The sequence below is a fragment of the Eptatretus burgeri genome, chromosome 4, assembly GCF_056783735.1.
Source record: "Eptatretus burgeri isolate ZD-2024b chromosome 4, Ebu_testis_v1, whole genome shotgun sequence".
Classification (NCBI taxonomy): Eukaryota; Metazoa; Chordata; class Myxini; order Myxiniformes; family Myxinidae; genus Eptatretus; species Eptatretus burgeri.
In genome coordinates, this window is record NC_140964.1 from 121,531,260 (window position 1) to 121,558,605 (window position 27,346).

Genomic DNA, 27,346 nt, shown 5'->3' on the forward strand with positions numbered 1-27,346 from the left:
CTAAAGTAGTTTGGAAGCCGAGATATTGGTACTTATACGTTGAAACATGGTGGCCATCTTGGAAATCCAATATGGCCACCATGTTGTGCACTGAGGAAGTGGTTCCTATGAAAAATTGAAAGCTTTGGCAATGGCGGGCATGCAGAAAAAAATTGGTGCTTTTGTCCGGAATGTCCACATCATTGTCAAATCTGATCCGAAACTGCCTGATCAATAGAGATTGAGATGGAAGGAGAGAGGAAGGTTGAGATGGAAGGTAGTTATGTGATGGAGATGGAGGTGGAAGGGAGAGATGGAGATGGAGGTGGAAGGGGAACAGATGGAAGGTAGCGGTGGAAGGAGACAGACGCCACGCGACTCGCCTCGGCGCCGTCTGACTCGAATCGGCCTCGGCGCCGTCTGACTCGAATCGGCCTCGGCGCCGCGCGACTCGCCCTCGGCGCCGCGCGACTCGCCCTCGGCGCCGCGCGACTCGCATCGGCCTCGGCCTCGGGCGGCTCGCATGGGCGCTCCACACTGGCCATCTGGCTGCACTGGATTGCGGAACGTCGAGAGCACGACAGGGAGTATCAGCAGTCCCCAAATACGAGTCACCGAGGTGAGCCGCGCGGCTCGCCTCGGCCTCGGTGACTCGTATTTGGGGACTGCTGATACTCCCTGTCGTGCTCTCGACGTTCCGCAATCCAGTGCAGCCAGATGGCCAGTGTGGAGCGCACTTTGCCACAAGCCCCAGCAATGTATTTAAGTATGAGATAATATGTCATATCACGTGGTGGGAATGCTCAGGCAGAGCATCCGACGGAGTTGCACGCTTCTCATGCAGTGCTTTACACAGCTCGGTTCGGGATCTTTCTCTTCACGCATCTGCTGTCTGTCTTTGTCTTTCTCTCGCTCCCACCCCTCTATCCCATCTTCTTTGAATGCACAAAAGAGCATCATTACTGACTCGCAATCCGATTTTCCTCGACCACGACACCGCACCCCCCCCCACAATGCACTACACCACACCTCCCACTCCCACACCTTAGATACAACCAGTATTCCTCCCACCTCCCTCTCCCTTCGCTCCTGGGTTGCGTTGTTTTGCCGACCGCACTAGATATTGAGAGTTCTTTTATCCTCGCCTGCTTTCTTTCTCTCTCGGTGGTGTGTGTGTGCGTGTGTGCGTGCGGTGGCGCCTTGCATAAATTAAGATTGAAGAAGATATACCGGGTTAACTCTGATCTGTCTGATTTTGTAAGATTGCTTTTCATTTGCCACACCACAAATTCCTTGCTATCCCTTGCTGTGCATTAAATAAAACCTCATTCAATGTGCCACATACCTTTCCTCACCTGATTGTAAATAAATGCTTTGTATAGAAATGTTCCCAACTCGTTTTCATGTTTTCTATCATCAGTCCATCACGGCTAGCACCCTTGTTTTGCCGAGACGTTGTCCCCCCAACTATCTGTTTCCTAGCCGGTATGAGCTTGGCAGTCCCATTCGGCTGCATCTGATCTGGTGAGGTGATCCATTTTGAGCAAGTGCGTAACGAGGGTGTATCCCCCTTTAATTAGATCACGTGACCCCTAAATAAATGGCATTAGACCAAGGACCTTAAATCACGTGGTCGAGTTATTGGCGTTCACGGTCGATTCGCGACCCGCCACGTCACGAAGTTATTCGTATGTGACAGCCTGTGATTCCAGAGAGCCTGGTGGGAACCCGAGGTAGTTCACCTCTCGTGGTCGTTGCCCCCGACCCTGGGTCCACAACAATATGTTCACTTTTATTGATATTTCTGTTTAATGTTGTGCAACTTGATAAATATAACGTTTTTTTCCAAATTTGTGCTTGATCGTGGTCGTCCAAAAGATGTATGTGAGATCCTGGGCAATGCCAGATACCTTTGTGAAAGGAAGGAGGTAAGGGGTGGAGTGGGGAGGGAAGTGAAGGGAAGGGGGTGTGGTGGGAGGAGGGACTGCGGGTGTGTTTGCAAAATATTGTTACGAATTTGGAATTCGATTGCACACAACATACACATTCCTTTAGTCAGCTATGTCGATAAGTGCTTGTTCCCGAGATAGCTCACCTTTCATTGTTTAAATGTTCAGAAATCGATTGGATGCGCTGCGGATCGATTTTCATAGTTAGGGAACGAACAATGGATACATCCCTCCCCCTCTTCTGCAAAGAGCAAGAACCACCCTGCCGTCCCGTGACTCATGATGTCAACAACCCCCTCCCACCCACGGCTGAGCGGGGGATGGAGCGCGAGGGCATGAGTCACGCCCGGATCGGGGAAAGGGCGGGAGAAGGAGAAGAGGAGATCTTTTTCTTTTGTTCGTGGGCAGAGTTGGAAGGGCAGAGTTGGGAAAGGGAGCTGAGAGTAGCCGTTCAGCAGACCATCGGGTCCTGCTTGGCTTGCGTTAGGGTTGAGGCCTTCGGAAGCTTTTTGCTTCGGCTGGCTCTGTGAGCTTCGGCTGCGGCCTGGCTCGAGAGGAGGCTTTTTGCTTTGATGGTTCCGTGAGCTTCGGCTGCGGCCTGGCTCGAGAGGAAGCTTTTTGCTTTGATGGTTCCGTGAGCTTCGGCTTCTGCTTGGCTCGGGAGAGCTTTTTGCTTCAAACTGCCTTGTTTTGGAAGTAAAGGAAGTTGAGCCGGTTGTTTGGCTCGAGCTGCGAATGGTGGCTTCTTCTTCCTCTTGGTTTGTGGAGCTCTTTGTTCTCCATTTTGGTTCCCGGCTTGGTGCGACTCATCGACCTCTTCTTGGAGGTGATTCCTCGGGGAAGCGACGCATCGACGGGAAGGATCATGGCGATTGGATCCAGCTCGCTCTCGCTGGAGCCCGGGTCCGAACAACTTGAAGACCACACGAGGTGGAGAGGTTCGAGATAGGCTCTGGGTTTCAGCTCACCTGTCCTCCGAGCTGGAGCCCGTTATTAAAGGCCTCTGCCACCATTTTTTGTGTGTGTGTGTGTGTGTGTGTGTGTGTGTGTGTATGTGTGTGTGTGTGTGTGTGTGTGTGTGTGTGTGTGTGTGTGTGTGTGTGCGTGCGTGCGTGCGTGCGTGCGTGCGTGCGTCCGTCCGTTGGTTCGTTTAATAAGTAGGAACTGCTGTTAAGTGCAAGTGACTGTACATAATAAGTCGACGGTTGTAGTTCTTTTGTCGTGCTTTTGTTGCTTGTATAATTGCATACGTGTTTCGCCTTGTTTAATTGCATTCGTGTTTTCTTATAATAAATGTCCTTGTGTGAATGTAAACCTGTTCGTTACGTCCATTCCCTCATTGAACTGCCCCATGTTGCATTGAGAATATAGTTGGTTTTTAAATAGCCGGTAAAGTGATCGGGTCCAACGTGACTGCGCGATAATACCCCGCTCGGTTATCCCAAAAGGAAGCGAGCTGCTTAAGCGGCTCATTTCCAAGCGGTCCCGTTGAGGTACAATCTCTCGGTAACCTACCCGCGCGACCAATTAGGTAAATCGAAGATTTGGCGATCGGACCCTGTAGCGCGGGTAGAGGGCGGACAAGGTTGTGGTGGGATTAAAAACCCACTCGTGACTGGTTTGTGTCGTTGTTCCAGAAAGTCACGACTGGATTGTCCGTTCGGTGTGCGAAGCGACCGCTATTGGTTAGACGCGGTCGTTCACACGCCGGCGGGCGGGAATTCTACAACAATATATACGAGGGTGAATCAAAGTATCCGCATTGATTTGTTAATAACTGTTGTGTTGACGACATAACTTGTACTTGCAGGTACTAGCCTGGTGTTGGCTTCACCGTTCGGGTGGTGGCTTGGGATCCTTGGGTCCTGAGTTCGATCCCCGTCGGCCACTGAATTAACACCAGATGGTTGACACAGCCTGTCATCCTGAGTTTGACGAAATGAGCACCAGTGTTCTGGTAATGGGAGCGCTGCATCATCGGCTTAGCTGTGCCCCTACCCAATGATGCAACCAGCAGCTAAAAGGTTGTACACGATCGGTACTTGCAGGGACAAGCACGAACTGTCTGTGCCATCGTAAAGCAGTTTCAACCTTTTGCAGTCAGTAGTTGTGTCTTTGTGAGGGAGTTCACTAATTGTCAAAAGCAGTCAACATATATATGAAAAAAAACCGACGACCCACCTAAATCTCTCACCTGTGAATGGAGGGAATAACCAATTATTTATTATCATAATATATATAAATTATGAATTGGTTATTCCCTCCATTCACAGGTGAGATGTGGGTGGGTCTTCGTTTTTTTCATTTATATGTTGACTGCTTTTGACTTTTTCCATGTAGTACATGCTTGGGAGCCTCGTTAGTATACATTTCTGTATGCGCTGTCACTGATGTTTTGCCAACAAGCGTTGAAACCGGTCCGGCAGCTTGAGGGGGTGTGTAGAATTGGGATTCGAATGTTTGTGCTATTTGTGAACATCTTTACAGCTGTGGAGGAACTCTGGGAAGGGTTTTTCTTTTTTTAATACAATGTCGAGGCTCGTATAAGAGCTAACACACAGAACGTACACAAGGGTAGCAGGAGACAAGAGGGGTGGGAGAGGGAAGGACGAAACAGTGGGGAACAGAAACATTAGGAGATCTGTGGAAGGGTGAGGGATGGGGTGGGGTACATGGGGTATACAAGATGGACACTACAGGGACTTTCAGGAAGGAAAGCAGGGAATTTAAAGGAGGTGGGTTTGGGGTGGATTAATGGGGGTAGAAAAGATCATGGTTTTGGATGGGGGAGGGTAAGAGATGATGGTGAACAGCTGTTTTGAAGATCTGGAGGGAAGAGTGGGATTGAAGAAAGTGTGGGAGTTTGTTCCAAAGGTGGGGAAAAAAGAGAAATAAAAGGGTGAAGGTGAGCAGTTATTCTTGATTTTGGTATAGTTTTACCATAAGGAGGTTGCTGGTCGACCTTGAGTGCCCTGTGAAAATATTGGGGGGGGGGTGGTGGGGCATATCTCAGACAGAGCAGGGGGGCCGAGGCTGGAGAAGAGACTGCAGAACACAAAGACCACCAACCTGCCTGCGGTGAGAGAGTGAGAGACCCAAAGACTCAGCCTCATCGCGTGAGATACCAATGATCCTCAATGCCTTGGTTTCCACAGCCTGAAGCCGAGAAAGGTGAGAGTCAGGAGCACCAGCCCAGAGGGGAGAGCAGTATTCCATGAGGCTGCGGATGAAAGCTTTCTATATGTTCAGGAGCTCAGGTGTGCCAAGGAAGGATTTTGCACGACAAGAGGATGCCCAGTCGGTGACTGGGCTTTGAGGCCATGTTGGAAATGTGGCTTTCTCAGGAAAGATCATTAGTCGGGCAGATAACAGCAATTTTTGAGAGGAATCGTGCAATTGATGATACAAGCATCAAATTTGGCACATTTGTTCTCCAATCTGCCTGATTGGCCATTTGAAAATCCAGATTATGAAAAATTAAAAAAATAAAAAAAAAAACTTCAAAAAAGACAAGATCACGAATCAATGTTGGATGCTGGCTGAGATTGGTGAATGTTTCAGAAACATCATTAAAGACGTTCCAAATCTGCCATGCAGTTTTCTTCCCCTTACCGTGGAAGGCAGACACGTCGTCACATCCAGTGAATGTATGGGATCCCTCTAGCTTTCTCAGGCCCTATTGCAGAAACTACCTCATGGATTGGAATCCATTGCGCCTTGGCTCCTTGGCCAAAGGCAATCCACATGTTCTGAAGACCTAGTTCCTGTAAGGATGGCATGGATACGTCTGTGTATCATGTAAGGATGGATACGTCTGTGTCATTAGCCTTTACGATAATGGACTTGCTACCATCCGTCGTTGCATCCCTGGCATGTACAAATATTCGAGTGTCAGCTTCTTCATGGAGACACAGCATCCAGTGACTTACTTGTGTTGCTAATGGCATCTTCTCCTTTTGTGACAATGACTGTGCTTGTCGTTTGTGCTTCACACATCTTTTCCGCAATGAAGTGATACAGCTCATTCTTGTTGCTGTCATCTCGAAGAAAGCTTCTCCAGTTACTTGGGGTCTTACTGGTTCCTGTCACTCTTCTTCTGATTCCTTGCCCCATTTTCGACCTTGCCTCGGACTTCAGACTTGACTTGTTGTACACATCAAACACTACGTCCACCCTCTCGTACTTGGCACCATAGGATTCCACCTTTGGCATGATGTCTTCTTTAGCATAGTCATCAAATATCTTTGAAGTGCGTGGAGGTAGGGCATTGATAAGTGCTGAGCCATCAATGATGACTGCATCTCCCCTTGGTTCTCTGTCTATGATGTTCACTTGCGCTTCAAGAATTTCAGCCAGCAGTGATTTCAAATTTTTTTGAATTTTTTTTTTTTCTTGAAATTTTTCAAAATTTGGATTTTCAAATGGCCAATCGGGCAGATTTGATGAGAAAGCCCTGCAGAACAGAAATGCCAAATTAGATGCTTGTATCATAATTTGCATGATTTTCTACTCTCTACTACACTAAATGGCAGATAGTGAGACCCATAAGATTGAATGAAAGGACTTCTTCAAGAGGATTGTTGAGAAAGTAGATGGGGGAGTTTTTCAGACTGCCCTTTTGGAGAGACATGGTCAGTGTGAGATTTGTCAGGATTGAAAGACATGTTCCAAGTTTTGGACCAGCTTGTGATTTTATCCAGATCTGCAGAGAGTGAAGAGGCTACTGCTTGCTGATCTGGGGGATGGCAGATCGTACGGTAGAGGGTTGAGTCATCAGCAGAGAGATGGAGGATTTTCCAGAGGCGGAGATATCATTGATGAAATAGCAAAGGGCTCACCTTGGGTCGCCTTTCATGGTTGCTTTATGCAGCTTCTTCGGCAAGAAGAGCATGGGAGGAGTCCATTTATTTATATAATCCTAGCCACCTGGGTTAAATTGATTTGGTGAAAGCTAATTCATTATTCCCTCCATTCACAAGTGAGAGATGTGGGTGGGTCTTCGTTTTTTAAAAATTCATATGTTGACTGCTTTTGATGTTTTCCACGTAGTACATGCTTGGGAGCTTCGTTAGTATCATTTTTCTCTGTGCTGTCACTGATTACACTGAACAACAAATTTTTTTTACTGGAGATGTGTAAAGTGATTTAGACTAATTTGGGTACGCTGATTTCAAAAATCATAACCGTTTTGCTGTATCACGTCAGGATTTTCAGTAACAGAAATATTCCCATTGCCTAGAAGTCAGGATTTCAATGAAATTTACAAAAATTCATTTATTCATTTATTTCATCATGAATGCTTCAAAATTATAGAAATTACAGAAAAACTCCACTAGAATGTAATTAAAAATGCTTTAGGCATTTGGCTTTGCGTTTGTGCTGCTCTGTGTCAGTTTCACGATGCAGGAACCAGCAGAAATCGCCCATCATGTTCGGGTTGTGCCGCCCTTGGTAACGCGTCTCCATGAGTCAAATCTCTTGGTGGAATCGCTCGCCGTGCTCGTCCGAGACTGCTCCCAAGTTGTCAGGGAAGAAGTTCAGGTGCTGGTGTAGGAAATGGATTTTCAGGGACATCCTGGAGCCAAGTTTCCTGAAGGACTCCAGCAGCTGCTGCACTATTTCTTCATAGTTGTCCGCGCGCTCGTTCCCCAAGAAGTTGTCCGTCACAGCTTTGAAGTTCCTCCACGCTGCCAGCTCTTTGGGGTTTAGAGTTGTCGGAAAAGTTTCGTCCTTCATAATCTGTTGGATTTGCGGTCCAACAAAGACACCAGCCTTGATCTTGGCCTCCGACAAGGTGTTGCCAAACTTTTCCTTGAGGTATAAAAACCCACGCCCATTCAGATCCATTGCCCATACAAAACTTTTCATCAAGCCGAGCTTTATGTGGAGTGGTGGAAGGAAAACCTTGGCTGGGTCGACAAGGGCGACATGCTTCACGTTGTGTCGACCAGGTACATGCTCTTTTCGCTCTTCCCAATCTTTCTTTGTCCAGTGATTCTTGTCGTCTCTGCTATCCCAGAGACAAAGGAAGCACATGTATTTCGTGTAGCCTGACTGCAGCCCTAACAACAGCGCCACCACTTTCAAGTCTCCGCAGATGTGCCAGTTGAAGTCATTGTACTTGATGGAATCAAGCAGCTGCCGCATAGTCTCATAGGTCTCTGTCATGCCGAACGCGTGAGCCAGTGGGACTGATGGTTTCTCGTTGCCATTGTGGAGCAAAACAGCCTTCAAGCTGTTCTTCCCCGAGTCGATGAAGAGGCGCCAGTCTGCAGGATCGTGATCACACCCAAGTTCTTTCAACAGACCGTTGATGTCACTGCAGAATGTCATCGTGTCTTCCATCTCAAAGAACTCAGCCATGTCTCTGTGTCGTGCTCTGAACAAGGATATCTTGGTGTTAGGTTCAAGTAGATTCCACTGCTGCAGTCTTGATCCAAGCAGCTCTGCCTTCGCCTTTGACAGCGAGAGATCTCTTACAAGATCATTTAAGTCTCCCTGGTTCAGAAGGTGTGATTCTTGAGTGTTGGGTTCAAAAGGTTCATCATCACCATCCTCTTCACCACTGCTTACAGCTATGTTCTGATCAGCTGGAGGTGTTGGAACGGGGTTCTCGTCATCATGAGGCACAGGTTTACGAGCAGAGACGCAGTCAGCGTACTTGACGTGACCTTTATTCTTCTTGTTGAATCCGGCGATGATTGTGCAGCAGAAATAACAATCATCATGATGATTCTGCGGCTCACGCCATATCATGGGCACCGCAAATGGCATGCTCGCGCGCTTGCCCACCAACCACTGAGTCAAGGTTGTGTGACAGCTTGTGCAGCAGATGTGTGGTGCCCAGCTCTGTTCTTGGTCCCCCACCTTACACCCGAAGTAGTGAAAGTAGGCGGCCTTCATTTTCACTGCTGTAGATATACTTCGCTGTTGATCTTTTTTGGTATACCGACCACAAACATAACAGAAGTTGTCAGGATGATTGGTACAGGAACGCCTACTCATCTTTATCTGAAAGAAAGAAATATAACACAAGTTAACAACAATTGTACGAAATAGACATGTTAAAGACATATGTAAATTTCATTGAAATCCTGACTTCTAGGCAATGGGAATATTTCTGTTCCTGAAAATCCTGACGTGATACAGCAAAACGGTTATGATTTTTGAAATCAGCGTACCCAAATTAGTCTTAATCACTTTACACATCTCCAGTAAAAAAGTTTTTTTGAAATTTGTTGTTCAGTGTTATTTGCCAACAAGCATTGAAACCGGTCTGGCAGCTGAGAGGGTGTGCAGCATTGGGATTCTCATCCATCCATTTGGACCATACTCTTTGCAGAGCGTTGGTGCTGCCTAAGCAGTCTCCTTGGCTATTGGACACAATCCTAGACGGGTCGCCACTCCGACACAGGATACCAGCAAGCTGGTACTCATTTTGCCAACCTCGGAAGGATGACAGTCTGAGTTAACCCCACCTGGTAATAATCCAACAGCCAAGTGGGATTTGAACTCAGGACCCTCGGATCCCAAGCCCACCACCCGAATCATTAAGCTAACACCAGGCATGGATTCTCATGTGTGTACTATTTGTAAACGTCTATACAGCTGTGGAGGAACTCTGTGAAGGGTTTGAAACATCAAGGGGCTTACTTTTTGTGGCCTTTCATGGTTGCTTTATGCAGCTTCTTTGGCTAGAAGAGCATGGGAGGAGTCGAGATATATTTGATGATTGCTCTGTTCTAAAATATTTTCATGTCTCAACAGTTCATTGTGACCTCATGACAACTTTTCTTGTCATTTCCAATGCCAATGGTAATGGGGGCTTTTTGTGTGTGCACTGATCAGGAAAAAAATATTTGAACTCGTCTTCTTGCTGCATGGAGAAAATATGGTGGACTTCAACACCACCTTGTGCAGGCCACCATCTTTCACCCTGCAGCTTTGTCGAGCTAATTGCATTTTTGGCCCTCAGGTAAGGCAACACCCTCTTTCTCATACAAATAGGCTGACCTTTGTGTAATATTTGCACACACATAGTCAAGAAGTCAAGAGACTTCCAATGGTATGGATGTCATGGACATTCCACAGGTTTAATACAGGGCAAATCCTCAAATAAATCGACCACGATACAAACTTGTCAACCTTTAAAGTACTTCCCAGTCATCTGTAGGTAGATTTGACATCCAATAACACTCGTGGAACTTTTGGACAACATTGCTGAGCGACAAAACTGACCAACCCAAAATGGCCTATTTGTGATTCATATTCCGCTTCTTTTTCTTCTTGTCAAACAGCCTAACTAAATTAATTTCAGCTCAGGACTTCATTTCAACATGAATCTTCTGCATTTTCTAGTGCTAATGTCGATAATTACTTGAAATTTTGATAACTTGAAAGGATTCCATGAAGAGTCGGCAGAAAAGAATGCATTGGAATGAGAAGGGAAAAGAAGCATGGGTGGAACAAAGCCTGTCAATCAGCTTGGTAGGGGCATGCACATGGTGACACAATTACCCGAGGGCCAAACATACATAAAGGGTGTGGTTAATGGCATAATATTACATAGTCCGATCTTAGCACCAACAGGAAGCCACTTTTAAAGACAGGTGTGGTTTCCGATGGAATATTACGTACAGCCGACAACCATTGTTGCCAGAAGTACAATAATTATAATTGTATAAATAAGGTAATTATCACAGGTATGGCATTAAATGCACAGCGTGCAGGAACTTTCTTCCGTCAGTAAAGCTCGCACGCACATACGTATAAAGCCATGCAATTTTTCATTGACTTCTCTTCAATGGAGTGTGACAGACATTAAATAAAGTTGGTGAGTAAAAATGTAAATATATATTTTTGAAGTTCAGTGAAGAATGGGTAATAAAAACCATTTTGAAAAATGCGAAAGGATGTTGGGGATGGTATGGTAACAAGGTAGCGATGGTCACAATAAATTATGTGAAACCATTCCTACATCTTTCTTTGAATAATGGTTGTGTTTGCAAATGGCACAACAGGTCTCTGTTGATTTTAGTTTCGCAATCAGTAGCTGAAGTGTGCGTGTGTGTTTCTAATGGTTTAATATTCCACTGGTCAGATTCATACATGGAAATGATCAACATGCACTATCATTGCAAATTGATGCATTAATGGACAGGCAATGACCATTGTTCAAAGAAAGATGCAGGGATTGTTTCACATAAAATTTTTGTGACCATCCCTACCTTTACACATTATTATTTTTTTTTTTTTTGAGCAGACAACCCCGACATCATTTTACATTTTAGACTGGTTCTTATTACTTATGAAGATTTATTGACACAGCACAATAATTGCATATACAGTCTTGAGGTGCTCGAGTTGTTAAAATAGAATTGAAAACGACTTGTACCCGTTCCTCAGACACTTTCCTCTTCACCCTTCCACAAACCCCAATCTTAAACAAAGGTATAAAAGGATTCACCAACATACCCTTCTCCCACCCATCCACCACCTCAAATGTCATGTACTAAATGTGCCATCCTTTCTCCCTGCACTCAGCCTCCAACTCTCTGTACCTTTTATATCTTCTCAAGCACTGACTCAATGTTCTCCTCTCATACTACTAAAAAATATTCCATTATCATTTCTCTTGTTGAATGAGACCAAATGACAGTCTGTTTGCAACTGTTACACAGATCTTCTTTGGGAGCACCAAGTGTCAATCTTAATCTGTCGCCAACTCCTCCAATTCCTGAGCTGTCACATTTGTCACTGACACTCGTCTTACTGCTGAGGGATGATGGTGAAGTTTTTAGTCTTTTCAGTTGCAGGTCTCAATTAAATATTGCCCATCTAGGATCCCATGATGACAGGCTGGATGTCGGTGGCCCTAAGGCTGGCCCCACATAACTGCAGTTCCAAGAGGGTCTCTTTTGCATTCTCAGGCATTTCTGACCATAAAATTGACTTTTAATCATGCCAATATTTTGGTACTTTTGAAGCATAATCTAGATTTTAAAATCAAAATTTGTTTAACCAACACTTTAATTACCGGTCATAACATGTTTTGGAATACTTTATGAAAACAAAGAAAACGAGAAGCGCACGCAGTGGAGTGCATACCTTCACCACACTGCCTGATCCAGCAGCACATATTGGACCCAAGACATTTTTGAAATATCATGCTGGATATAGTTTTAGTCCCGTCTCTCAATGGTGAAGAAGCACTTAAATGATCGGTTTCAGATTCGGATCTTCACCAAAATCGAATCCATTCGTCCTTGTCAAATGCACAACCTGTCAACCAAGTTTCGTCCACAACTTTTTGAGATATCCTGCTATATATTGTTTTTGGCCCTCCAAATGGTGAAGAAGCATTTAAAAAATTCTATTATCTGGATCCATAGCTGGATCTTCACCAATATCTAATCAATTAGTCCTTGTCACACACCAAACCTGCCCACCAAATTTCAGCTGAATCTGTCCACAACTTTTTGAGACATCCTGCACACAAACAAATGGACAAATTGACAGACAGGGGTGAAAACATCACCTTCTTCCACTTTCGGTGGCAGAGGTAATAATGAAAAAATTTACTGGCATTCCAGAAACTCCAAGGCTTTTGGCTGTTTTTTTTTGTGTCTGAAGTCCACACTTGTGGAAGTGCTACAACACAGAACCGATCAGGATGCACCAGAACAAAAGGAACAGGAGCTAGAGTGGCGAGAAACACCAACAGCAGAGCCGAGGGATAAAATAGATGACGACAGACAAACGAGGGTTTCAGGGAAGGAAGGGAAGGATGAGGGCTATTGGAGCACGGAGCACAAGATGGGCGCAAAAGCAAACTCTCAGGAAGGAAAAATACGAGAAATTTGGAAAGGGGTGGGGGGAATGGGGTCGTTAAACTGTGGAACAAAAATATCATTGTTTGAAATGGAAGATGATCTAATATGGTGGTGAACAATTCTGTCTTGAAGACCTGAAAGGAAGAATGAGATTGAAGAAAATGTGGAAGTTGGTTCCACTGGCAGGGAAAAAGAGGAACAAATGAGTGGAGGTGAGCAGTGATTCTGGATTTTGGGAGATTCACCAGAAGGGGGTTGATGGTGGACTACATGAAACTTGCAAATACCTGGTGGGGGATAAAGCACAGAGAGGGCAGATTGTGCAAGACCAGAGAGGAGGGTGGTATCAGTCAGAGATGCCACTGATCTGTCTGCAATATCAAAGTGCTTCATCGCAGGAGATTCCAGTTATGATGGTCTTGGTTTCTATAGCAGAAATCTGAACAAGGTATGAGACAGGGGAGCCAGCCCAGAGGGAAGAGCAGTGTTCTATCTTTTCAGAGTAAGAGAGAGTGAGAGTGTGTGGGGTTTTTCAGGATTAAATGACATATGCCAAGTGTTTAACATGTTTGTGTTTTTTGTCAAGGTCTGAAGAAGGGGAAGAGGCTGCTGCCTGTGTATCTGAATGATGAGGGATGTTACGGCAGAGTTTGGAGTCATCAGCAAAGAGATAATAAGAACTTTCCAGATGGCCAGAGAGATCGTTGATGAAGATTAGGAATAGGATGGGGCATAGATAACTGCCTTGGGGCACTCCAGCCTTGACAGGGAGAGGAGAAGAAAAGATTCCTTTGAGAGCCGCATGTTGGCTGTGAGAGTGGAGGAAGTCAGTAACCCAAGAGTGGAGTTGACCTTGGTTGTCATCGGCAGACAGTTTGGAGAGCAAGACAGGATGCCAGGCTGTATTAAAAGCTTGAGATATGTCTCGACAGATGGCCCTGATTTCACGTCATTGAGGGCCTCCTTCCATTTTTAGGTCTGAATCTGAATCTAAATTGATCATCTGAGAAAGGTCTTTGGAGAAAAGGAATGATTTTATATCAACCGCGATGATGGATTCCACGACCTTGCTGATGATTAGAAGTGAGCTCATAGGTCTGTAGTTAAGTAGCTTGGTTAAACTTTAAAACATAGAAGCTTTAAAAAGGAAGCAAGATAGTTCGGGTGTTTCCTTGCATCTGAGCGTTCGCAGATAGTTGGTTAATGGTGTTATTGCAATTAGGTAAAGAGAAAGGAGGAAATAATTGTTTTTATATCTGCCATTTTAAGATCAACAACTGAACATGTACATTTTCTTCCTCAAATTTATTTTATGGCGTGAGGCCGATTGATACTGAGCTGGTGCTCTGCTCTGTCCACAACATTCCTCCACCACTCTCAATCACCAGCCACCTCTCTTCATGAGGGTGAGGGAGAGGAATGGGTATTGCATGTAATTTCAAAACCCACCAATTCTTTGAGAATTATCCTGTCCATAATTCTGAAGAATTAACCTTTCCATAAGGGATGAGTTATTTGTTGATGAATTCAATCTTTATTCACCCCAACACTGCATATGCAATTGACCTAATTTATGGAGCATACAAAGATATATATATATATATATATATATATATATATATATATATATATATATATATATATATATATATATATATATATATATATATATATATATATATATATATATATATATATATATATATATATACATATACATACACATTTGGTGTATATTCAAGTCCAGCTGGATACATTTACAGTATTGAAGACAAGATGTACAGTTTTCTGTTTGTTTTAAAGTATAAATCTCATTTTGTATAAAATTTCAGAATATGCTGAGTTTTTTATTTCTTCCGTTTGTATGGCAGTTTCTGCAACATACCACGCGTGCCTTGCAAATAGAAGATGTATCCTCCAGCGTTGTTCCAGCTGGGGCAATCTACACATCCTCCTTGCCAACTGGGGCAGTGTCCTCATCTGCACAGCCAACAGTGACGGTGTCATCATGTGCCATCCCCACTGTGGCGGTGTCTCTGTGCACTGTCTCTGCTACGGCGGTGTCATATGCTATACCTGCTGGGTCAATCTCATGCACGCTTCCTACAGGCACATTCACCAGCAAGAAGCAAGTCATGACGATGTTGCATGGTTTAACGGAAGGAGTTTTATCGGAATCCACTCTGGAGGTGGGGGATTTGTCCGGATTTCCCAAGGAGGTGGTTCCTGCATTGGCTTCGAATCTCACTTCGGAAGCGGGGTCTGTGTCATCCTCTGCACCAGTCAGGGAGGAGACTGCTGCATCAGCTTTGGTACAAGCTGCAGAGAACAGTGTTGTGTCAGTGTCAGTGCCCCCCATTGAGTCCATGGCTTTGTTGGAGTCAGCTATGGAGGCAGAGGCTTTTTCGGCATCTGTATCAGCCTTGGATGTGGGCACTATGCCACCCACTGTACCTCCAGTGGATGTTGAGGCAATGTCGGACTCTGCACTGGTGGAGAACGCCGAGGCTGCACTGGTGTCTGCAAATGTGGTGAAAGATGTGGCTGTTGCTGTACCAGGGACTGCAACTATGTTGGGTGCGAGACTTATCTCAGTGCCAACACCACTGTTTGGGGAGGTGGCTATGTCAATGTCTTTTCCAACATTCAGGGGTGCACCTGTGTCAATGTCTACCCCTTTTTTGGGGGCTGCAGCTGTGTTGGCATCTGTCCCAGTGTTGGAGGCTGCCGCTGTATCGGTGTCTGCTCCTGCTATGGAGAGCGGACCTCTGTCGCAGTCTGTGCACGTCATGGGGGCTGGAGCTATGTCATCGTCTGTAGTTAGCGTGGAGGCTGATGCTGTTTTGGAGTCTGTTCCTGCTGTGGAGGCTGGGGTTTTCTCGGCGTCTGCACCCGCCCTGGTGGATAGGGCTGTATCAGCGTCTGCAACCGCCACAGAAGTTGGGGCTGTGTCAGCACCTTCACCCATCATTGAGCATGGGGTTGTGTCAACACCTGCACCTGCCAATGATGCTCAGGATGTGTCTGCTCCTACGCCTGCCGTGGAGGCTGGGGTTGTGTTTGTGCCTGCTCCCGCACTGGAGGCTCAGTATGTGTCTGTGCCTGCAACTGAAGCGAAAGCACAGGATGTCTCAACGACTGAGCCTACCAAAAAGATGGCAGTGGTTGGACCAGCGGAGGGTGATCCGACGTCTGCTTCTGCAGAGGATTTGTGGTGTAGACCATTTTTGGTGCTGGCAGAGAATATGTGGGGTGTGTCAGCATCTGCTCCTGCCTTTGATGTGGGGCAAATGCCAGCAAACGAGTGTGCGGGGGATGTGCTAGCGCTCGGCACTGGTGCAAAGGATGTGCTGGGCCGCAGTGTTGGTGTGGGGAAGGTGCTAATGCCTGACGAGGGGGAGGTGCAAGCACCTGACAAAGGTGTGGGGGAGGTACCAGCACCAGAGGAGGCTGCGTTGGTGGTGCCGACGTCAGAGGAGGCTGTGGTGGAGGTGCCGGTGCCAGAGGAAGCTGTGGTGGAGGTGCCCACGCCAGAGAAAGCTGCGGTGGAGGTGCCAGTGCCAGAGGAGGCTGCGGTGGAGGTGCCGGTTCCACGGGAGGCTGCGATTGGGGTGCCACTGCCAGGAGAGGCTGCGATGCAGGTGCTGGAGCCACGAAAGGCTGCAATGGATGTGCTGGCACCAGGGGAGGCTGCGATGGTGGAGCTTCCGGTGCCAGAGGAGGCTGCGGTGGAGGTTCCGGCACCGGTGGGGCTTCCGGCACCAGAGGAGGCTGCGGTGGGGCTTCTGGCGCCAGAGGAGGATGCGGTGGAGCTTCCGCCACCAGAGGAGGCTGCGGTGGAGCTTACGGCGCCAGATGAGGCAGTGGTGGAGGTTCCGGCACCAGAGGAGGCTGCAGTGGAGGTTCTGGCACAAGAGGAGGCTGCGGTGGAAGTTCCGGCGCCAGAGGAGGCTGTGGTGGAGGATCCGGTGCCAGAGGAGGCTGCGGTGGAAGTTCAGGCGCCAGAGGAGGATGCGGTGGAGTTTCTGGCGCAAGAGGAGGCTGCGCTGGAGGTTCCGGCACCAGAGGAGGCTGCGGTGGAGGTTCCGGTGCCAGAGGGGGTTGCGGTGCCGGTGGAGGCTCCGGTGCTAGAGGAGGCTGCGGTGGAAGTTCCGGCGCCAGAGGAAGTTGGGATGGAGCTTCCGGCTCCTGAGGAGGCTGCGATAGAGGTTCCCGAGCCAGAGGAGGCTGCGGTGGAGGATCAGGTGCCAGAGGAGGCTGCGGTGGAGGATCAGGTGCCAGAGGAGGCTGTGTTGGAGGTTCAGGTGCCAGAGGAGGCTGTGTTGGAAGTTCAGGTGCCAGAGGAGGCTGTGTTGGAGGTTCCGTCGCCAGAGGAGGCTGCCATGGAGGTGCCGTCACCAGAGGAGGCTGCCATGGAGGTGCCAGCACCGGTGGAGGTGCCGGCCTCAGGGGAGGCTGCCATGGAGATTCCGCCTCCAGAGGAGGCTGCACTGGAGGTTCCACTGCCAGAGGAGGCTGCGGTGGAGGTTGTGCCGCCAGAAGAGGATGCGGTGGAGGTTGCGCCGCCAGAGGAGGCTGCAGTGAATGTTCTGTCACCAGATGAGGCTGCCATGGAGGTTCCGCCGCCAGAGGAGGCTGCGATGGAGGTGCCGGCGCCGGAGGAGACTGTGCTGGAGGTGCCGGCGCCGGAGGAGGCTGTGGTGGAGGTGCCGGCGCCGGAGAAGGCTGCCATGGAGGTGCCGGCACCAGAGGAGGCTGCTGTGGAACCTGCGGTGCATGTCGACGTTGCGGAGGAGGCATTGGCGCCCGTCGAGGGAGCAGAGGAGGTGTCTTCACACACACCCTGCACGCGGTCATGCTCTGTGGAGAAGGTCACACTACGGTCGTGTGCCTCTGCAGACAGATCTGCACCCGTGCTGAGCTCCGTCGCAGAAAGATATGCTCCCGTACCTTGCTCCGGCGAAGTTGGATCAGTTGCAGTGCCATTTTGCATTGGAGAGAGACTTCTGCACCTGCCTTGCTCCGGTGGACATGTGGCGGCGCTTTCTACATGTGCAGCAGAAGAAGGAGCAGTTTTAGAATGTGCTGTATTGACAGGTAAGCAGTTTGTATTGGGTTCATTTATTTATTTTTTTTCCATGCATTTTTGGCAGGACTTTGACATCCTATCCCATCACCCTTTGACACATTTGTTGCTTACCCTCTGACTGTCTTTGCTCCCTTCTCCTCTCACATTCCCTTACTTCCTTTTTTCTTTCATATCTTCCTCTTTTCTTCCTGTTCAAATTTTTGTTTCATTTGTGCGCAGCATTCATTCCTGTTAAGCCTGGTGTTGGCTCAGTGGTTAGGGTGATGGCTTGGGATCCAAGGGTCCCGAGTTCTAGCCTCATTGCCCACTGAATTACTTCACCAGGGGGCTGACTCAGCCTGCCATCCTTTTGAGGTCAGCAAAATGAGTACCAGCTTGCTGGGGATGATCGAGTCATTCGAGTATCCTTCATCGGAGTGGCGACCCGTCCAGGATTGTGCCCAATAGCCAAGGAAACTGCTTCTGCAGCACCGACGCTCTGTACAGAGTATGGTTCCAATGGATGGATGGACGGATTCATTCCTATTGTCTATTTGCGAAAAAAAACTTTTCCATTAGCAAGAGACATTGGAGATGCATGAAGCATTCATAAAATTCTGATTGATGGAGCAATGCTGACATTTCAGTTTACTTTTTTCTTTGCATACATAATTGCAAAAATTTATGATAACTTTAATCAGGTAAAATTGCACTCCAGCTCTGGGAAGTAAACAATATAGGGGAGTATCTACGGAGGGTATCCGTGTACCCCTCCCCCCCCCGCAGAACTCTACCAAACAAACTTTTTTAGCTTCCTTTTATGGTCATATTAGACATTTGAGATGTTAACAAAAAAAAATTCCTGGCATTCTTGCGATATTCAAGATGGCGTCCAAAATGGCCGCCAAAATGGGTAAAATCATAGAATATGGTATGTTTAATCTCAAAAACGTGGCAAATTGCAAAAATAATCATTGGGATTTGGTTCCTGATCATTAGTTACGAGTTTCTGATAATTGGCTGTATACTGCTTTCTGCATTTTTGGTGGTATTGGGCCTCTGCTGCAAACATATCAAATCCTCGGATTCACCTTAAGAGCCACTCATGATTGTTCTGTTCTGCTATTTGCAGCACTTTCTGCCATCCATCACGTTCATCTGCCTTTTTCTGGAAGAGGTGCCTTCCTTTGTGTCGATGCCTTCCTTTTTCACATGTATTCGGCCTTCACGATTGCAGGAAATACAATCATGTTCAAAAATGATCTTTTCTGATGCTTTCTTGCGCTTTACCCTACATGTATATATGTATGTATATATAGGTAAAATATTGCACACGGAGGACTCCGCCGATATATATATATATATATATATATATATATATATATATATATATATATATATATATATATATATATATATGTATTATATATATATATATATGTGTTATTTATATATATATATGTATTATTTATATATATATGTAATATATATATATATATATATGTATTATATATATATATATATATTATATATATATATATGTTATATATATATTATATATAATATATATTATATATATATATATATATAATATATATTATAGATATTATATAAATATATATATATATTGTTACATTTGAGGGGGGGGGGTATGCATTCAAAGGATAATTAGGATGTTTAATTAGGTATGCCATGCTGTTCGAATTTACCAGGATCTCGATGAAATAAGTAGCGATTCAGTGGTGATAAGTTGTCGAGTAAATGTTCATTTCTTCAAGGGGGAAATGATAAATGTCACGTAATTAGATAGGGACACGGGATAGGGTAAGTGTGTCTGCGTAAACCCCTTTTGGTATTCTCTGGAGACTGGCCGTGACGTCACAGGACAGTGCAGCGGATGGCTCCGCCCCGTGATCACGATTGGTGGAAGGCGATGGTGGTGGGCCAATAAACGGCTCGATTGGGAGTGACGAGGACGAAGGATAAAAAGGTTCTGTTCGGGGTTGAAAAAAGAAGAAGAAGAAGAAGAAGATTACAACCAAAAGATCGTGTTTTTTTTTGGTGTGGAACCTGTGGCGGCAGAGAGCGTCCTGGCTGCTGTGCTGAGTCGATCGTGCTCTTGATCGTGTCTGGGAGCCTTGCCGAGCCTCGTGCCTCGCTTTGGTTGGCTCTGGGGTTCTGCTGACTCGGAGTGCGGGGTCGGGCGGCGGGCGGACCTGCCTTCCTCTCCTGCTCGCGGCTTGGCGCCGGAGCTGGTTCCCTGGCGGCTGTGGGCGGACTTGGGCCAGGACCAGGAGGTCGACAGCACCGCGGTTTCTCCTGCCCCCCCCCTGGCGAGAGCAAGGCCGGCTCGTCCGGCGCCGATCCAGGGACAGTTGCGTCCACACCACGGTCCAGCCTGACCACCAGAGATAGCTACGTTTTGTGTGTGTGTGTGTGTGTGTGTGTGTGTGTGTGTGTGTGTGTGTGTGTGTGTGTGTGTGTGTGTGTGTGTGTGTGTGTGTGTGTGTGTGTCTGCTTGGCGCCTTAGAGGGATTGAGAACTGTATATTCATTGGAATTGTCTGTGTTTTTCCCCACGCCCGATCCCACACCATCCCGTTGAATCACCCCGGATCCCTCTTCTTGCCGAGTCTTGTTATTTCTGATAATAGAAAAACAAATAAACATCATCAACTCAGTGAAAAGTGACTCGTGCCACCTTCCTCGTCCCGTTTGCGGTAGAGCGATTAGAACCGCCATGTTTGGGTTATAAACAAATAAATCGCCTCCATCGTTTCGGCTCATTCTACGTTGGCGGGACTGTTCAAGTCCCGTGGACGTCACATTGGTGTCAGGTTGTTGGATGTTCGAACCCCTCTAAATTATATACCAGGATTAAAATCTCGCCACGAATTGGAATATAAAATTATTACAGAAAAGCGTGCGAGCGCGGGAATATTTTGGCGGGATTTTTCAAATTTAAATTAATTGGCGGCAAACGGGACTTCTGCACCATGGCGGATGTGCAGATGTTTAAGGAGGAAGGCCACGTGTCTGGCAGCGAGTCGGGGGAAGAGGGGAGAGACGGGGGTAGGGTTGGAACCTCCCCCATTCCGAGCGTGGACCGTGCTTCATCACCCGTAACGGGGCCGGCAGCGCCGGAAACCGGTGCGATGACGATCCAGACACTGTTGGAACGTTTAATAGCGGACATGACGGTACAAATGGCAAATCAATTCGTGACACAGAGGGCAGAAATGACGGCACAAATGGAAAATCAATTCGTGACACAGAGGGCAGAAATGACGGCACAAATGGCAAAAATGACGGCACAGGGGGCAGAAATGACAGATCAATTGGGGGTAATGGGGGAACAGTTGGGTGCACGGATTGATTTAATGAGGGATGAATTGGGGGAAAAGATGGAGAAAATGAAAACTGAGATGCAGGAGTGTGTGGATGTTAAATTGGGAGAAATACAAAGTAAATTCGAGGATAGATTGGAGGAAACAAAGGGAGAAATTACACTGGAGGGGGAAAATATACGGAAAAAATTGGTAGATAAAATTGATGCAACGAACATTCGGGTTGATAAAGTGGATGAAAGCCTGGAACGTCATCGTGCCTGTGTGCATGCTCGTATGCAGCTGCAAGTTGAAGAGTGGGGAGAGCTGAGGAAGCAAGGGATGAATTTGGCGGAGGAGGTAAAAGGATTGGAGGCTCATTTGGACGAACAAGATAAAATTATGAGCCAAGATGAAGTCTTGGATAAAGGCTTGGTAGAGCCGTCTTTTGTAAGTAGAGTGTCCGGGTTGGTTGAGTAGCAGCTACAAACTCTCGACGGAGCCTTGGAGGAGGTTGTGCAGGCCCAGAAGATCCTGCGGGAAGAGGTGAATCGGTCCATTCAACGTTTGGAACAGGAGGCAAAATTGACCCATGAGACCCTCACCACAAAACATCTTTGGCCACAGTGGGCTCCGAAATTGGATACGCAGCCACAAGGGTGTTTGATCCCTGGGCTGGATTCGGACAAGGGAGAAACTGAGAAGCGGGCCACCGTAAAAGTGATCCCCCTGGTAAATTTCGACGGGTCAGGGAGCGTTGAAGCTTTTCTGACGCAATTTGAGTGCATTTCCCGACTAAACGGGTGGAATGAGCGGGAACGTACAGGGAATTTGGTGGCAACGTTGCGGGGACCAGCCGCAGATGTGTTAAACGTGATCGCGGAGGGGATGTTGACCAGCTCCCACATTTGCGAGGCGTTGAGCCGTCGGTTTGGGTTCGCGGCAAACTGTGATCTGGTGCGGGCTCAGCTCCAGCACCGCAGATTAAAGCCGGGTGAGACAGTGCAGGAGCTGGCACAGGACATTTACCAATCAGTCAGGATCGCGTATCGGGACCTTACAGTGGAGGCATGGGACAGACTGGCACTCGAGAAATTTTTAGCTGCTCTTCCTGACCCTGAGGTCCGAGCGCTAGTGGAGTTACAGGATCCACCCACCGTTCACCGAGCGGCCGAGTGCGCGGCCAGGCTGGCCTCGTGGAGTCGGCCGGGTCCGGTTCCAGAGAGGCCATCGGTGACGATCCGACAGGCGGAGATTCAGGATCAGGGAGGGGGGCTGGGAGAAATTGGCATTACCCAAATGTTACAGGAAATCTGCCAGAAACTGTTAAGTTTGATAAGGGGTAATTCGGTAGTTGGTGCGCCAAATGGCGAGGTCCAGCCCAGCCAATAGAGCAATTCGATTATGGCCGAGGGGGTCCGGAACCGGAAGGGACATTACACCGATACCCACGGGGGCCTTTTATGGGGAGTTGTTTCCGGTGCGGGCGAAGAGGACACATGCAACGATATTGCCGGTACCCGGCGATGGAGGGACCCTCCAATAGACTTTTAGACTCGGAGAGGGTGAATCCTCCTGCTGAGCCGCCAGGTCTATCCGAGATGCCCTTTCATCGGTCGGGTCCGGAGATCACTGTCGGGGGTCGGGGAGACTAGATTGGGCTGAACATATACGGCCATGCTCGGCTGCTGAGATTGTGGCGAAGTGCCCTCCTTTGGTTAAAAAAAAAAAAAAAAAATTGTGGGAAAATTGGCATGGGTTTGTAAGTTCTGCTGGGTTTTAAAGTGACAATCGGGACAGTGGATAATTGGAAACAAAGCGGGCACGAGTGGCTGTCCAATGGCTGGTGCGTGGATTGGGTGAGAAGTGCTGTGTGAGTTGTTTTAAGTGAAGAAGTGAAATGTATGGTGCACACATTGTTTTTTTTATTGGGCATGGTGTGGTAACAGGGAAGGTCATGGTCAGTGAAGTGTTAGAAATGCAGGTGTCACATGTAAGGCCGATGGGGTGGGGGAGTCATGTGGGTTTTGTGGGTGGGGATGATGTGCTTGTCCACAGGGATTGCTGAAGCTCACGGTGAGCGTGAATTGCGACCCCCTTCAAGGAGATTCACCACCTGGTGGCTAATGGTGACAGTGTCTGGAGGCAGCTGGGAGAGGGTCTGGTTGGGCGACCAAGGCGGGTAGGACCTTGGCGACCCAGGAAGGCCAGAGGAGCCAGTGAGACCCCTTCCAGAGTGTTGTACGGGATTAGAGCTGATGGCTACCAGGGGGGAGGGAATCAAAGGGAGCGGGGCGGAGAAACGTCCGGGTTGGACTAAAGCCTACCTGTGGGCATGGTTGCACATGAGATGCCCCCATCATCTTGTGGTAACCCACCCCACGGCCACGACGGGATTCAGCCTGCATGATTAAAATGAGGACCATCACCTAGAAATGTGATGATGACCATGGTGTGAGTGTTGTGAAGATGTGTGAGTCCCACTCGATCCCGCACAACTTGACAGGTGCAGCAAGGGCATGATGTCCGCATAATTTTGGGGCAAGCAAATTTGAAAATTGGCTCCCCAGGTAACGCTGGGTCTATTAGCATCCACTGGGGGAGGCGGTCAAGTGTAAATATCCTGTGAATTGTGTCGTTAAGGCTTAGAGTAGGAATGTAAAGTATAAGTGTTGTGTTTTTGTGGAACCTTTTGTTTCCCCTCCCCAGATCGCTGGAAGAGTGCTGGGCAAGAGCGATGATCCGGAGGATGGAGTGCAACTTCGCTCAGTGCTCTCATGTGATAAAATAAAAAAAACCAAAAAAAAAACGAATGATTGTTTAGGCGAGGATAAGGCCATAAGGGGGTAGTACATTAAGCAGGATAGGTAAGTTAGCTGCGACTCGCTGCCCATTGCCCCTCCTACTTTATTTCGTTAGGTTAATTAGGTGTGAGTCAGTAAGTGTTAAGGCTGGTACGGTAGCGCCTGTGATATACCTTGCAGGAGCTGCGGTACCAGAGGAGGGGGCAGTGTTACGTTTGAGGGGGGGGTATGCATTCAAAGGGTAATTAGGATGTTTAATTAGGTATGCCATGCTGTTCGAGTTTACCAGGATCTCGATGTAATAAGTAGCGATTCAGTGGTGATAAGTTGTCTAGTAAATGTTCATTTCTTCAAGGGGGAAATGATAAATGTCACGTAATTAGATAGGGACACGGGATAGGGTAAATGTGTCTGCGTAAACCCCTTTTGGTATTCTCTGGAGACTGGCCGTGACGTCACAGGACAGTGCAGCGGATGGCTCCGCCCCGTGATCACGATTGGCGGAAGGCGATGGCGGTGGGCCAATAAACGGCTCGATTGGGAGTGACGAGGACGAAGGATAAAAAGGTTCTGTTCGGGGTCGAAAAAAGAAGAAGAAGAAGATTACAACCAAAAGATCGTGTTTTTTTTTGGTGTGGAACCTGTGGCGGCAGAGAGCGTCCTGGCTGCTGTGCTGAGTCGATCGTGCTCTTGATCGTGTCTGGGAGCCTTGCCGAGCCTCGTGCCTCGCTTTGGTTGGCTCTGGGGTTCTGCTGACTCGGAGTGCGGGGTCGGGCGGCGGGCGGACCTGCCTCCCTCTCCTGCTCGCGGCTTGGCGCCGGAGCTGGTTCCCTGGCGGCTGTGGGCGGACTTGGGCCAGGACCAGGAGGTCGACAGCACCGCGGTTTCTCCTGCCCCCCCTGGCGAGAGCAAGGCCGGCTCGTCCGGTGCCGATCCAGGGACAGTTGCGTCCACACCACGGTCCAGCCTGACCACCAGAGATAGCTACGTTGTGTGTGTGTGTGTGTGTGTGTGTGTGTGTGTGTGTGTGTGTGTGTGTGTGTGTGTGTGTGTGTGTGTGTGTGTGTGTGTGTGTGTGTGTGTGTGTGTGTGTGTGTGTGTGTGTGTGTCTGCTTGGCGCCTTAGAGGGATTGAGAACTGTATATTCATTGGAATTGTCTGTGTTTTTCCCCACGCCCGATCCCACACCATCCCGTCGAATCGCCCCGGATCCCTCTTCTTGCCGAGTCTTGTTATTTCTGATAATAATAGAAAAACAAATAAACAACATCAACTCGGTGAAAAGTGACTCGTGCCACCTTCCTCGTCCCGTTTGCGGTAGAGCGATTAGAACCGCCATGTTTGGGTTATAAACAAATAAATCGCCTCCATCGTTTCGGCTCATTCTACGTTGGCGGGACTGTTCAAGTCCCGTGGACGTCACAATATAATATATATTATATCACAATACAATATAATATAATATATATGTGTGTGTTCTTTTCCACTGTCTTTCTTGCATCTCATTCTTTAATCTGGCCTTCGCTTCCAGCTGTTCAATCTGTACAGTGTGGTTCCTTAACGTTTCCATCTCCGTTTCCGTTCTTTCCTCTCTCAACATCCTCAGCTCATTTTGTAATCCCGTCTCTTTGTTTTGGTGTTTCTGAAACTCAGAAGCTTTCTTTTCTAATTCCTTTCTCATCTCCGCACACTCCAACCTTGGTTTGGCTTCCAACTGTTTGATCTGTACAGTGTGTTTCCTCAACGTTTCATTTTCCGCTCTCTTCCTCTCCTCTTTCAACATCCTTAGTTCGTTTTGTAATCCTCTCTCTTTGGTTTCGTGTTTCAGTATCTCAGAAGCTTTTTCCCATAATTCCTCTTTCAATTTACATGCTTCTTCCCCCCTTTCCGCACAACTTTCCCATGCTTCCTCCTTATTTCGTCCATTTTCTTACTGGATTCCTTTAGTTTTTCCTGCTGTTCCTTTCCCATTTCTATCTCCTTTTCCAGGGTTTCTCTTTTAATCTAGCCTGTCCTTACCTCTCGCTTCAGTAGCACCAATTCCCCCATCTTGTTTGCGTTTTTCCTTCTCTAGCTTTGTTTTCTTTTCTCCTTTCTCCCTCATTTCTCCCTGCAGTTCTTCGAACTGTTCTGACTTTTCCAGCAATTCCTCCGTCCTTTCCTCCAGCTGTCCCTCTCCTCTTTTTATCTTCCGTTCTCGGCTTTCTCTTTCCTGATTGCCTGTTCTTATCTCTTCCTTCAATTGTTCCAACTCCCCATCGTGTTCATTTTTTCTCTTCCAACTGTATTTCCCTCACTCTCCCCTCTAGTTCTTTGAACCGCCTTGCTCCCTCCAATATTTTTTCCATTAGTTGTTTTACTTCCAAATCGTGCTCCTTTTGTTTCTTTTCGAGCTCGGTTTTCCATTCTTCCTCCAATTGTTTCCGAAACCCGCCGATGTCCGCCTGCCTCGCCTGCCATGCCCAAGTGGTTTGAAACGGTTGTTGGGAGCGCTCGCCTCGTGTCGCGCCATAAATAGCCGCTCGCTCCGTGCTGCACTGGGGTGCGATCGCGCCGCCATTGTGCGAATCCATTTGCCAGCAAAGTTCGTGCTCAGAAAATGAGGGTGAGCTCCCCCATGGATTAACATCAGCGGCGAGTTTATAAAAAGAACCATCCCGGGCCATGGACTCTACATTACTACACATATACATTTCTAATACCCCCGGCTCCCGCTCGCCTTGAAACACCATCTTATTTCACGTAAGCGGATTAATTTGGCTTGCTCGTAATTTTAGGGGAACGGGCGCGTCGCCTCGAACACCCCTGGTCCGATCCCCGTGAATTTAACCTGGAGACGGGAGAGTTTGTTTCCCGCTCGCTGACACCAATGTTGCGAATTCGCACCCGCCGACGTGCGATCGGCCACGTAACTCGAATCGCGACACATCGCCCACCGGAACGGACAATTCAGTCGTGACCCTCTGGGAACTATCGCCCGGAGCCAGTCACGGGTGGGGGTTTAACCTCACCACAACTCAGTCCGCATTCTACCCGCGTGAAATAGGGTCCGATCGCCGAATGGTCGATTTACCTAAGTGCTCGCGCGAGTAGCGTACCGAGGAGTTGTACCATGCCATAGGTCGACTCCGGACACGAACCGCTGAAGCGGTTCGTTCGGTATTATAGGGATAACCGAGCGGAGTTATCGTCGACCTCGACGGTTCAGATTATTTACCGGGCGTTTTAAACCCACTATCAATCCCTTCCGTGATGCAAGATGGAGATTCAATAAAAGGAAGGAGATGAAGCAAAGCGGGAAACAGTTCAACAAGCAATGCACATTTATACGGAAACACGGAAGGCACGTATATTACAGTCAAGACAAAATGGAACAAATAACAGTCAAG

At 47.7% G+C, this 27,346-nt stretch overlaps 1 protein-coding gene across 8 annotated transcripts in view; it reads left to right on the forward strand.

The window, feature by feature from the left end:
- Window positions 1-27,346, forward strand: part of LOC147029000 (uncharacterized) — a 335,824-nt gene that overhangs the window by 90,815 nt on the left and 217,663 nt on the right. For all 8 annotated transcript variants that reach the window (XM_085879912.1, XM_085879913.1, XM_085879915.1 and 5 more), the window contains 2 exons: window positions 9,777-9,903; window positions 14,632-17,857. In XM_085879912.1, the coding sequence (XP_085736038.1) occupies window positions 9,777-9,903; window positions 14,632-17,857 (3,353 nt within the window). The remainder of the gene's footprint in view (window positions 1-9,776; window positions 9,904-14,631; window positions 17,858-27,346) is intronic.